This window comes from Xenopus laevis, chromosome 5L (assembly GCF_017654675.1).
Source record: "Xenopus laevis strain J_2021 chromosome 5L, Xenopus_laevis_v10.1, whole genome shotgun sequence".
Lineage (NCBI taxonomy): Eukaryota > Metazoa > Chordata > Amphibia > Anura > Pipidae > Xenopus > Xenopus laevis.
In genome coordinates, this window is record NC_054379.1 from 105731784 (window position 1) to 105746238 (window position 14455).

The 14455-nt window shown below is 37.9% G+C and overlaps 1 protein-coding gene across 3 annotated transcripts in view; it reads left to right on the top strand.

Annotated features, from left to right (window-relative positions):
- LOC121393772 (dynein regulatory complex protein 9-like) overlaps positions 1 to 8459 on the top strand; it is a 29113-nt gene extending 20654 nt beyond the window's left edge. For all 3 annotated transcript variants that reach the window (XM_041563217.1, XM_041563215.1, XM_041563216.1), the window contains 6 exons: positions 2756 to 2837; positions 3109 to 3270; positions 4327 to 4401; positions 5872 to 6003; positions 6495 to 6596; positions 8214 to 8459. In XM_041563217.1, the coding sequence (XP_041419151.1) occupies positions 2756 to 2837; positions 3109 to 3270; positions 4327 to 4401; positions 5872 to 6003; positions 6495 to 6596; positions 8214 to 8339 (679 nt within the window). In that variant the 3' untranslated portion in view covers positions 8340 to 8459. The remainder of the gene's footprint in view (positions 1 to 2755; positions 2838 to 3108; positions 3271 to 4326; positions 4402 to 5871; positions 6004 to 6494; positions 6597 to 8213) is intronic.
- The last annotated feature ends 5996 nt before the right edge of the window (positions 8460 to 14455 follow it).

Consider the following 14455-nt stretch of genomic DNA (forward strand, 5'->3'; position numbering starts at 1 on the left):
TGTGCTCCTGTAATTAATTCATTATTGTATTGCAGCCATTAACCCTGTCCCTAAGTAACAACCCCAATCTTGCACTTGCTGCCATTAGTACCTGTTGCTCTTTCTCCAGGGTGCCTCCTTTTTCAAGTACTTTCAGTTTTTTCCATTTGAATAAAATTCACTACAATGCTGGCAGGAGCAAACCACAACACTACTGGGCACTCAACAGCCGGCTGAAAACTGCACTCTGTGTCCTTTTAAAGTTGACTTCTCCTGGCATTGAAGAGCATAGTACTGATAGGAACATGAACATGTTGTGGGGCTTCAATAAGAGCAGAGAAAGCGCTAACAAAGTCAGCTATTTCGTATTTAGCAGGTGCCGATTGGGTAGTGCCAGTTTAGTTGTTTATAATGGAATTACTGAGGAGACACAACAAACCTGGTGAGCTGGCAATTGCTTGAAAATTCCAGTTCACCAGCTGCAAAAAAAAAAAAAATGGAATAAAGTCTATGAAGCATTTTGATGTTGGTAGAAGTATTGTTTAAATAAGTAAATTGCAGGCACCAAAGTACAACTACATCTCCCTTTCCCAAGGGCTGGATACATTTGCCATGAAATTATTCATAGGGGTACAAAGTGTAAGCATGGCTTTAACCATAAAAAATAGTTTTTATAACTAGCAATTTATTATTACATACAAAGAAAACAGCATATAGTGGAGTAGGGAGTTCCAGAGGTTGTATATAAAGAAAATTAGAAAAAAAAGCTCCATGTATAGAAAGTACTGGTTACATCATACAATGGGTAAACAAAATAAACCAAATTAAAAAAAAAACAAAGAAAAGAGAACAAAACGACATAATAGTGTAACAATGCAAGGCATATCTAGATCACAATCTTATTATGGGCATTTCAGCTGCTACAGTTTATTGACAAGGAAACATGATCTCATGGTGACCAAATGCCAGTATGGAGGTCTAGTTTATCATCTAGGAGGGCTGAAAGGTAATGCATAGATTGAATACATTTAAGCCTATCAATGACCAATGTGACAGAAAAGAAGGGGGCTTGCCAATTGAAATGGTTCTTTCCTCCAACTAACACCAGTAGCATCCCTGAAGTATCCATCATAGTTAACAATTCCACTATCACCCCCTCTCCCCAGGCCTGGTGCCTTGGGGTTATCCTAGATTCTGCCCTGTCATTCACTCCTCATATCCAGTCACTTATTAAATCATGTCACTTCCACCTAAGGAACATATCCAAAATACGATCATTTATCACCCAAGACGCTGCCCAAAATTCTTATTCACTCTCTCATCATATCGCGTCTAGACTACTGTAACTCTCTTTTAATTGGCCTCCCCCTCCAGAGACTGTCACCTCTCCAGTCCATAATGAACACTGCTCCGAGGCTCATACACCTCAGCCACCGCTCCTCCTCTGCCTCGCCATTCTGTTAATCCCTGCACTGGCTTCCGTTACCTTTCAGAATCAAATTCAAATTAATGACACTGACTTTCAAAGCACTTCACAACTCTGCTCCACCCTACATCTCTGAACTCATCTCTATATACTCACCCACTCGCTTACTACGCTCCTCTACTGACCTGCTACTCAACTCTTCTCTCATTACCTCCTCACATGCTCGCATTCAAGACTTTGCAAGGGCTGCACCCCTCCTCTGGAACGCTCTCCCACGGTCTGTCCGACTTTCTCCCAACCTTTATGCTTTCAAAAAATCTCTGAAAACTCACTTCTTTCGAGAAGCCTACCCTCACTCTGCTTAACTACCAAACGCAACACCACATACAGTACCACATTTCTCACCCACTTACTTCGATCTTACCCACTCCCACACCTTGTGTATTACTCCCTTCCCTTTAGACTGTATGCCTATGCATAGTGCCTTCCTCACCTTTTTGTACCTGTATTGATTGTGATGTTTGTTACTTCATATATTCTATGTATGTAATTTGTGTGATGTAGTTGTATAATCACATTTACTTTACAGTGCTACGCAATATGTTGGCGCTATATAAATACATGTTAATAATAATAATAATAATAATAATGTAAAGCAATGACCCAGCGGGAAACTGCCAGGATTTGAGAAACATGTTTGCGTGGCCGTAAAGCAAGTTTAGGATAGGGTAAGGATAATAAAGCTGATTTTATTATTATTAACATTTATTTATATAGTGTCAACATATTTTGCAGCGCTGTAAAGTAAATGTGTTTATACAACTAAATCACGTGAATTACATACATAGAACATATGGAGTTACATATATTACAACCAATACTGGTACAAAAGGTGAGGAAGCCCCTGTTACAATCTAAAGGGAAGGGAATAAGACAGAAGGTGTGGGAGTGGGCAAGATCAGAATTAAGTGGGTGAGAGATGTAGTACTGTATGTGGTATTGCATTTGGTAGTTAAGCAGAGTGAGAGTAGGCGTCTCGAAATAAGTGCGTTTTAAGAGATCTTTTGAAAGCAGAAAGGTTGAGAGAAAGTCGGACAGACCTCGGGAGAGCTTTCTAGAGGAGGGGTGCAGCCCTTGCAATGTCTTGAATGATTAAATAGTAGGTTCAATGGTTACCCCAATAATCTAAGAGGCCATTTGATAAACTTCATTCCAGAGGGCTGAAACAATAGGGCAATGCCAGCAAGCGTGAAGGTAGTCTCCTCTAACCGAGCAGCCCCTACCATAAACTGTAAGATTTTTTAGGGTATTGATGCTCATTATAATTATCTCTGTTTGCATTTTCTCCAGAGAAGAAAATGGGAGAAAGAAAATCAAATCACTCCAGAAGCAAATACAGGAAGTCAAACAGGAGAAAGAACTGGAAATGCAGGTATGATGCCAAGGGCACAAATTCTAATATCAGAAGTTCTACATTTCATTGTACTAGTACTAAGGTTTTGTGTCATGTTCTGTAGGTGTTGTTTCATGGCCCTCTAATATTTTGTAATTTCCAATGCCCAATATAGTCTGCTTTTCTTGTGTCATCTGAAACTCAAGTAATTGCTTGCCTTTTTTCCCACTGAACAATTCATAGCATTTTTTTTATATATGAAACTCGTTTTTCCAAGATTTTATATTATAAGAATAACTTCTTTCCTTAGAGCCGCAGTGAACTTATTGCTCACCTGAAGGATCAAGTGCAAGAAATGAAAGCCAAAACTAGCATAGAAGGCAAGTATGTCAAGAAAGACACAGACCTGATGATCTCCCAGACTCAAAGAAAGTGCGGCATTGCAGAGGCAGAGCTTCAGACTGAGCTTCAGGTTAGCAAGAGTCCAGAAACCACAAAACAGCACTGCATACAAACTCTATGGCTTACTTAGAATCAAGTGTCCAAAATTCACACTCAATATGTAAATTGGCATCAGCTTTGGTAAATTGCACACAAGTAGTGGCCATGGTTGAATTGTAAAAATGGAGGTGTACATTGCATCAGTTCTGAAGTGGAACAAAACTTCATTAAGTCCAAGTCAGATACTTGTGTAGGTGAAAAGCAAAAAGGGGTTACCTTTAGCTAGAACACCTTTGCAGGGCAGTTGTTGAGTCCAGAGTACCTTGCACCTAATGCAACATAGCAGATAGAAGTAGGATTTTAGTGTTAAGTGCAGGTAAATGGTGATTTTACATCCGTTTGTCATTTTGGAGCATTCCACTACTGGTATGATAGTATTATTTCACCATGTGATGAATGTGTGCACTTTAAAAGACATTATACGTATTGGCATTTATCATTGTACAAGTTGAGATTAAAGGTCTCCCCAAAACTTCAGAAAGATAAAATTCTGTATCCATTATGATCCCAAAGGTCACTCTACATGATTGGCCTCTTCTTAAATGCTGACTTTGCAAATATTCTTGTTATGGTATTTACCTTCTAATGAGTTAGAAAAAGACCATAAAATGTAAATACAAATTCTTTGTGGGAAACAATTGCTGATATTAATAGGCTTTTTTTTTTTTTGCTGGCACCACACAGGTTCTTGTGGAGAACAGGGGCATGGCTCAATAAATAATTGTTGCAGAAGGGAATTTTAGGTGTGATGAATGTTTATATATTGTTGTTCTTCTAAAGTATAGTTCTTGACATAATACAATTCCTGCTTGTTTCCAAGACTAACAATTGCCAACAGCTGATACTCACTTTCGCTTCTCAAATCAGCGTGGGCAGATTTGTTGACAGGAATTGAATGCATTTGCACCCCCATTGCCCCTAGTTTATACATTCTTTATAATATTGTCTAAAGAGATTGAATAACCAACGGCATGACCGCACAGTCAAGTTATTTTGTTATCCTGCTCTAACTTAATTTATTTTACAGAGGGTCAAGGAAAAAGTGGATGAGGAGATAAGAGTGCACATAGAGATTGAGAATTTTCTCAGGCAACATCAACAGGTGAGTGACATGCACTTGTTGATATAAATCAGTGGGACAATTACACTTTATTCAATGTTGGCAGGCCAAATTGTATTAAAGTTACAGTGCCATACAAAGAAGGGCTTCTGACTCATGAATAAGTTGTGGACCGGGTCATGTTTGGGAGGGATTGGGTTAGGGTCAGGTGCAGGGCGTATTTTTGTGGACCCACACATCTCTAATTCAGCTGATAAACAAGCCACTGCTAAAAACTAATCTTTAGAAACCTTATTATTCATATAAAGCACACATATTCTCCAGCCCTTTAAAAATGATACATCATGTACATTAGTCCCTGTCCCAGTGGAGATTACAAAATAAGGTCCCTTTCAAATAAATTGCTTAACTAGCACACAGCTTTTTCTCATACTCTGTATCACATCCATTAATCCTGCAGATTTTTTTTCTAGTAATGTATGGCTAAAAAATGCAGGCCAATTATAAACCCCTATGCTCACATCAGCCATCCTCCTTGCCTGCACCCAACCCCATTCCATTGGCCCAGGTACACACAGAGTTTGCATCTATGACTTATATCCTAATAAGTGACATATCAAAGAATCTTTGAAGAAAGAGGAGGAGTGGCTGCCCTCAATCCCTAACCCCAGCTCTGATCAGAATCATTTTAAATAATATAAAATATTAAATATTAAATCTCTTGATGACCTGACTGGGATTTCACTATTACCTAAAGGATAACTAAATCATAACTAAAAAATGTTGTACATTATGTTTTGAGCTTCTGTACCAGCCCAAGGCAACCACAGCCCTTTAGCAGTAGAGATATGTGTCTCCAAAGATGCCCCAGTAGCTCCCCATCTTCTTTTCTGCTGATTCACTGCAATGCTCTGTGTTGCTGTCACTTACTGAGTTTAGGGATCAACTCACAATATACAGTACACATAGAATATAAATGTCACAGTATAAGGCTGATTAGTCATTAATACAGATAATTACTACTCCTTAAACAGCAATTTGGCAGGTTTTAGGTGGTGAATTTGAGTTCTTAAAGGGCCAGAGTATGATAAATCTTAAAAATCAAATTACATTTTTTAAAAAAAACCTGGAAAATTCTAATTTCGGGTTCTCAATTTGACCCTTGATAAATCTGCCCCTTGGTGATAGTGGAATACACCACCTTTTTGGTAATGGCTTATAAGCCAATTATGATAATGAGGTCTGATTCTCTGGTGGGATCCACGGCCCCCATCTTTATCTTCATCTTTTTCCATAACAAATCTATTGATGAGAGAAGACAAAGCACAAACTAATGGGGAATGTCAGCCAAATAAAAAAAAATGTGGCATCGAGGGCTTCTGTATATATTCTGATCTTTTCCTGTGGGTTTTGAAGGAACAGCTGGTCATCCTTTAGTTACTGCATTTCAGCATTATGCAGCACTTGCATAGGAAACCGTTACATCAACTATATATAATATACCACTACTAGGAACTGGAGCAGAAGCTTGAATACTGGATGGAAAAGTATGATAAAGACACAGAAGAAAAACAGGCTGAGCTAAATTCTCTAAAGGCCTCCAGAGCACATGACCTCGCCCTTCTGCAGGAGATGGCCACAAAGGTATGTAAGAGAGTGGAGGAATTAAATTCTGCATTATGTAACATTTCAGCAGCAATATCTTCATCTCTTTGTGGGAAGGTATGGTTATCCGTCTGGCCTGTGTCAATATCCATGCTGGTGTCCCTGCATTAGACACAAAAAGCTCCACTAGACCCCGCAACTCCCCGCTGATGTTGATGGCCAAGCTGGCCCAATTATCATGCTATATTTTCTCTCTGCAAAACTTGTAACCATGTGGTGATGGACCTCTCTTCTTCTAAAATTTGCAGTACAATGCTGGTCCTTAGTACGAACGTTTTTTTTCCCCTATGCATAAATCATTGTTCCTTGTACACTCTAGCATGGCACAATCCAAAACTAGATTGGGTTCTAGAAATCATGTAATCATTTGGACTGAGAAGTGTTGACAGCATGTATTCATACCAAAATCCATGTTTATTTTCAGTCTCATTTACCTTAGTAGAATTTTTAAAGCTTCCAGTCTCTTTCAGTGTAAAGACTTTGAGAAGGTGATAATTGAAGATCGATTGGAGAAGGAGAAAGCACAGCGGCAGAAGATACAGGAAATGAAGGAATTAACAAGCGTCATCAAAGTAAGAAACTCACCTTTTCTATTAAAGGGGTGGTTCACTTTTCAAGTTAACATTTAGTATGTTATAGAATAGCCAGTAGTTCTAAGCAACCTTTCAACTGGTCTTCATTATTTTTTTATAGTTTCTTTTACCTTTTCTTATGACTCCTAGCTTTCAAATGGGGTTCACTAACCCCATTTAAAAACAAATGCTCTGTTAGGCTACAAATGTCTGGTTATTGCTAAATGTTATTACTCATCTTTCTATTCAGGCCCTCTCCTAATCATATTCCAGTCTTTTATTCAATCCATGCATGGTTGCTAGGGTAATTTGGACCTTATCAACCAGATAGCTGTAATAGTAATTTGCAGAGCTGCTGAATAAAAAGCTAAATAACACAAAACCACCATTAATAAAAAATGAAAAGCAACTGCAAATTGTCTCAGAATATCACTCTCTACAATGTACTAAATGTTAACCCCTTTAATATGTTACTATAATCTTAAAGGATAAGTAAACCTGCAGAAAAATCATCTTAAAATCCCAGAAATAATCTCCTTGAAATGCATTAGAACATGAAGGGACAGTGAGAAAAAAAAAAAAAAAAAAAGCTAAATCCGGGAAAACGTAAAATCAGGGGAAGAAAAATCGGGAATAGACTGTAAAGGTCTTCCATATGAGTGCAGCCTGAGGGGAAAAAAAAGTACACAATACAGCAATGCAATAAAATATAACAATGTGACGATAACTGCCCAATTTAGCCATTACATGGATCATCTTAGTCAATACTACCCGCTTTGCAAAAAAGAGCTCAGTGATATTACTCCCCCCCCTTGTGGCCACTGGCTGATCCTTCCTAATGACACATCTCCCCAAAATGTTTTCCCACTTGCAATAAAGCAAATCACCAATGGGAAAACATAGGTGGCACTTTGTTTATTTAAAGTTGCCTTGTGAGGATCAATTGGGCGGCTTCAGAAAAAAGAAGAGCAACTTAATCAGCCCATTAGCTCACTTTATTCAGCTTTGAAAAAGGGAACTGGATGTTATAAAATGTTCAATCTTCATTAGCCAATGGAGAGAACACCTTTACACAATTCCTGTTTATACAAAAAGTTTACAGTATAGCTTTAATTGGCTAACACAGTACAAAAAAAACTCAACTTGAGACAATGAACAAATAAACACAGGCTGATGAACAATATCCCGAATTATTAGCCATGGGAATAATAAAAGTAGTGACAATTAAAACACAGGTTTATATATTATCAGTAGCATAGTGTGCCTGCATCTAGTAAGCCACTAAGAAGATGCACAAAGTTTTTCTTTCTTTATTCATGCAATAGAGAAATCCACTTCATAGTTATATAGAGGCAGCTCAGATATATTATATTATAGTCATGAAATGTAAATAAAGCTGGGCTGTGGCAGGTGCCTGAGGGTACCATATATTATATATATATGGACAGTACACATGGCATCACGATATGCGGCATTAAATTCTGTGGTATAGATAGATATAAATAGACAGAGATATAAATAGATAGATGATAGAGAGATTTATATAGACATATAGATTTACTGCTGTGAAGTTCCATTAGTAAAAAAAGACCATAACATTTTTCCGTATCTGTTTAGCTCCAGGCATGGTGGAGAGGTATGATGGTGCGGAGAGGTTTGGGAAGCTACAAGAAAACAAAAAGCAAATCGGGCAAGGAAAAAGGCAAGAAAGGCAAAGCCAAAAAAGGTGGCAAAAAGAAATGATCTCTTCCTTGTTTCTTCCCATCTGTCAAGAAGCATACAATAATTAGCAAATGTACAGTTCACAAGGTTCTAGTGAAGAATAAATGATATTGATAGAATAAAAGGTGCTATGAACAAAAATATGCATGGGTCATTTTGTTACACAACCTCATAACGAAGCATTAACACATACCACACAAAAATGACAACTTAGCATGTTTAAAACTGCAGCTTTTAATTCAAATTACCACAGTTATTGCAGAACATGTCCATGAACATAGGGCAATTTGAATAGAAACTACTACATATAGTAACATTTATATATATATTTTAACATTCTTAAAATACGGAATGTATTTACAGTAACAAACAAGTAGCGGGTGCCTTATAAATGGCTTTAAGCTGTACATTTACAAGATTGCGGTTCAGATCCATCTCTGCAGACTTCTCATCTGTACACTTATCAATATTCCATTTTATTCCGTTAGTCAACATTAAAACAATGCGGGCAAATAGTATTGTTGGAGCATCTTCAATTGAAAATACAATCAGTTCTACAACACAAAAGTACATACAAAATAAACTCCTATTTGCCACTTTCCAAGATGGTTACCCTCTGTTTAGCCATATTCATTTTTAGGGTTTAGTTCTCCTTTAAGTAGCACAGATGTTTCATCACTGATATAGAATCAATGTAGCATCATACTCAAAAGCTAAACCACTAAATGATCTACAAATACTGGAGAAAACGAGGGGTTCTTCTTAAAGGAGAAGGAAACCCTGTAGAAAATGTATCTATGTGGGGTGGGGGGTGCAGGTTTTTTCTACAGGGTTTCCTTCTCCTTTAAATCTTGTTTTATTACCCGGTTGCCTCTTTAAAATAACGCTTTAATACACAATTTGATTTCATTATCTCCTAAAATGTTGAAATTTATAGGACAAGAAATGTACTGCACGTTGGATTAGTTATATCAAAAAGAGAATAAAAAGGTTAGGGGGAGAAAATGCTTTTATAACCATATGTAGAGCACAAATACCGTACTAGCGGACTGCTGATACCCAGTTCATTTATGGGGGCACATTTAATTAGGGTCGAATATCGAGGGTTAATTAACCCTCGATATTAGACCGTCTACGTTAAATCCTTCAACTTCGAATATCGAAGTATTTAGCGATATTCATTCGATCGAATCGAGCGATTCGAAGGATTTTAATGCATCGATTGAACGATTTTGCTTCAATCAGAAATTGCCTAGAAAGCCTATGGGGACCTTCCCCATAGGCTAACATTGATGCTCGGTAAGTCTTAGGTGGCGAAGTAGGGGGTCGAAGCTTTTTTTTTAAAGAGACAGTACATCGACTATCGAATAGTCGAACGTTTTTTAGTTCGAATCGTTAGATTCGAAGTCGTAGTCAAAGGTCGAAGTAGCCAAAAAAAATACTTTGAAATTCGAAGTATTTTTATTCCATTCCTTCACTCGAGCTAAGTAAATCTGCCCCATAGTCATTGTCTGGCACCCTAGGATTGTATATTAGTGTGTGAACTGCTTGCAATTCTTTATAAATATATACATAAAAGATATTTGTAGCCTTAAATGTTTCCTATATATTATATACTGTCAGTGTTACAATACTTACTGAAACTATTACTGCCCCTTCTGCAGGCTCTAATAATGTGCAGAGAAGTAAAGGCAAGGCTAAGCACTGCAGGATAAACATAAAGAACAGGTCTAGACACCAAATCTGGTTTTTCACACCAACCCACTGCTAGAAACTCACTAAGATGTGCCAAATAAAAGCTGCAAGAAATTTGAAAGATACCGTCTCCTGTGTTGTCTTCGATCTGCACCATGGAGCGGGGTAGGATTGTGGGTAGGATTGTGCATTAAGCACTGCAGGAGTCTGAGAGTCAGAATATTTTACAGTCAAAACAAAAGTAAAGCTAATGGCACACAGGTGATAATGCAAGTAGCTTCCAGAGTGTTTTCTTGTTTGGCGGGAAGCTTAACACTTATAACTGCCCCCCCATTAATTCCTATGGGAATAATGTGCCTGTGGTTCAGGTGATTTCTAAATGCATGGGAGGGGGTGCTTCAATGCCAACATGAAATACACACGATGGCAACAAACCCACAGTATCCCTCTTGTGCCATTACTATAAACCTACAAATACAATGTCTCCCCCAACCCCCCCCCCCCTTGTAGGTTCTTTTCATTTTTAAGAGACAGACCATAAATTTAAGCATTAAAACTAAAAAAAACTCGAGGCTTTCCAAATATTTGTTACACTGTCCCGGATTGATAGCTCAAGCAATGTTAGAAAATTTACAAATAGAACATTTTAAAAATATCACAAAAAATATATTACATCATTTTTTTTCTAATAAGAAACAATACAGTAAAATCTAGTTGAAAACTCTATTATTTTACATTCCCATAATCCCATATTTGCATCTATACATTGAGGAAAGCCATTGAGTGTTTGCATGAAACAAATTGCTGTAACACATTGTTGCAGTCCACAAAGCCCCTCCCTTCCCGAGTGTAACGGTAAAAACCAATGAAGAAAAGCTTCAATAAAAAAAAGTTCAGTTCCTAAAGCAGGTGTTATTGACCTATGGGCCACAACTCAAAAATGGGTTGGCCAAATATTTTACATTATTTCACGATCACCCCCTTGAATACAATGTGAAGATGGAATCTACCACACTGCATGGAAGCCATGGTTTTCATGATCGACAGGTATGGGTCCTGTTATACAGAATGCTCGGGACCTGTGGTTTGCCGTATAACAGATCTTTCCATAATTTGGGTCTTCATACCTTAAAACCTACTAGAAAATCACTGTAAACATTCAAAAAACCTATAGGCAGGGTTTGCCTCCAATGAGGATTAATTATATCTTAGCTGGGATCAAGTACAAGGTATTGTTTTATTATTATAGAGAAAAGGGAAATCATTTTTAAAAAAAATTGGAAAAATGAAGTCTATGGGAGACAGGCTTTCCATAATTTGGAGCTTTCTGGATAATGGGTTTCCGGATACCAGATTATATACCTGTATTGGAGCGGTACGAGCTCCTGCATGATTATACACAAATATACAGATAAATAAAGCACCCTGTGTTAAAAAAAATCATGCATCAATATTTTTTTCTGAACATTTATGTATATCAATAAATGTAAACCCTTACAAATATTAAATATTTTTAGGGATTCACCAAATTTAAAATTTTTGGTTTTGGCAAATACCAAACTCTCCAAATAAAACATATGGCAATGCTCCCAAAGCGAATCATAGATTTATCTATGTTATTTAGAGATTATTAAAAGGTTCTTAAAGGGTCAGTTTACTCCTGTTTACAGCAAAATAAATTCTTAAAAATTATTTTTTTATTGTAAAACATTAACAATATTTACTTCCTCGACGCGGTGCATCAGCAGATGAAATTCTCAAACCTGCCCCATCCACAAACTGGTATCTACAGAACATGGGGTATTGGTGGAGGTCAGCTGGCTACAGTACACATAAAATAACCATAGCAAACAGAATGATTGTTACATGTATGGCCTGTAATTAGCCCAGTTAGTTTAAATAAAGTTCATAAGATCATCCCCAGGAAGATGGCAATATCTTTACTTGCCTTGTTTAACTCAAGGAATAAAAAACACACATTTTTTAAATTGTAAATAAATAATGTTCAGTGCAAGTCCAGTTTGTGAAACTACTGTTGAACAAGGATGTATACTGCCTCTTTAGATAGAATAAAACTAATTTAGTGCTGATTAAGACTGAATATTTTTAACACCTTGCCACAGATCTGTTAGTTAGGCCCCCATATGCACACCAAGAAGCCTTTAACTTCAGTGGGAAATGGTTACACTGTGGGCCACAAATCAGTATAATGTGATTGATTTATTATCTGAAACCGTTCAATTAGCAGTTCTGCTGCACAGTGCAAAGTGGTTTCTGCAAATTGTACTGGATGCATCTTTTTAGTAAATCAGACACATACCTACCTTGAGCAGGTTTAGTGTAGTTTAATGGGATAATGTATGAATTTTGATCAGTATTTATGCTAGCATAACATGCCCCTTCTTGTAAGGTTCTAGTAAAGCTAATGGCACACTGGATGTTTTCTCCAGTGGTGCAAATATGCCAATCCACTGCATTCCTTCCCCTGTATGTGTGCACTGATAGACATGGGATCAGCCCATACAGAACAGATTTCAGCGTGGAAATGCCAAAAGCTGAATCATACGTAATCCGTCTTATCTGATAACAGCATCCCTTTAACTGGCATCCCTTTATCTCTATGCCTTTACCTGTGAGTATATGCATGTCTGAAGAGAATAACATCTATTATCTTTGGTAGGATTACAAGAAATCCCCATTAGTATAGAACAGCTATAGGGCAGAGACACACACATGGAGATTTAGTCACCAAGCAACAAATCGCCTCTTCTTCGTGCGACTAATTTCCCTGAACTGCCTTCCCGTCGGCTAGAATCGAAATCGCCGGCGGGATGGCACTCAGAGCGCTTTGTTTTCTGGAGACGTCCGAAGTTGTCTCACGAGGAAACTTTGGACGACTTCAGAAAACTAAGTGATATCATAGCGCCGGCTACTTAGATTGTAGCCGGCGGGAAGACATTGCGGGGAGATTAGTCACCCAAAGAAGAGGCATTTTGAATGCCCTACTACTCCATCCTCAGAAAGTCTTGATCCTAGGCCAGATCAGGACATCACACTGTAGAAGGGGACATGAGCTTCGGGGGTGCTAGGTCCAACAGGGCCTGTACTGTTCCTGCCACTTCCTCCAAGCCAGATTCTTCAAGAATGTGAGGAGGAATACACAGTCGACCCTACAGGAATGCCATTAAAAAAGTGACAAAAACAAAACATAAGAAAAACAAAAAGTGAAATGATATAAAAATTTGATGTATAAAGACAAGAAATGAAAGAAATGTTAACAAAAAATAATGGCAAAAAGAACAAAAGACATGGTTATCCACTATACAGTTAGGTCCATAAATCTTTGGACAGAGACAAACTTTTTTTCTAAACAATGAAATGAAACAACTCAGATGCTGCATTTTTCCTGCGTTCGGTGCCTACACGCGCCTGTGTGAGCACAGCCCCATTTGAAATAATGAAATGCGTCTATTCCTGTGCTCCCCTGTGGCTGAACGCCGAAAAACGGAACGCAGGGGAGCGCAGGTAAAAGCGCTCATGTGTAAGGGCTCTAATAGTGCTACTCCAGCAGACTTCTGCACTGAAATCCAATTCTCAAATAGCAAACAGTTTTTTTTATATTCAATTTTGAAATCTGACATAGTGCTAGACATATTGTCCCAGCTGCCCCAGTCGTGTGACTTGTACCTGCACTTTAGAATGGAACTACTTTCAGGCAGGTTGTAATTTCTCCTACCTAATGTAACTGAATCAGTCTCCATGGGACTTGGCTTTTACTATTGAGTGTTGTTTTTAGATCTACCGGGGAGCTGTTATCTTGTATTAGGGAGCTGCTACCTCGTTACCTTCCTATTGTTCTGTTGTTAGGCTGCTGGGGAGGGAGGGGGTGATTTCACTCCAACTTGCAGTAACGGAAGTAAAGAGTGACTGAAGTTTATCAGAGCACAAGTCACATGACTGGAGGCAGCTGGGAAACTGACAAAATATCTAGCCCCATGTCAGATTTCAAAATTGACTATAAAAAAATGTATTTACTCTTTTGAAAAATGGATTTCAGTGCAGAATTTTGCTGGAGCAGCACTATATATTAACTGATGTGTTTTGAAAAAAAAAACATGTTTTCCCATGACTATCCCTTTTAAGCTGCAAAAACAGAAAAAAACTCATCCGAGAAATTGCTACAATATTAGGAGTGGCAAAATCTACAGTTTGGTACATCCTGAGAAAGAAAGAAAGCACTGGTGAACTCAGCAACACAAAAAGACCTGGACGTCCACGGAATACAACAGTGGTGGATAATCGCAGAATCATTTCCATAGCAAAGAGAAACCCCCTCACAACAGCAGAACAAGTGAACAACACTATTTAGGAGGTAGGTGTATCGATATCCAAGTTTACTATAAAGAGAAGACTGCATGAAAGTAAATAAGATTAGAAAAAAA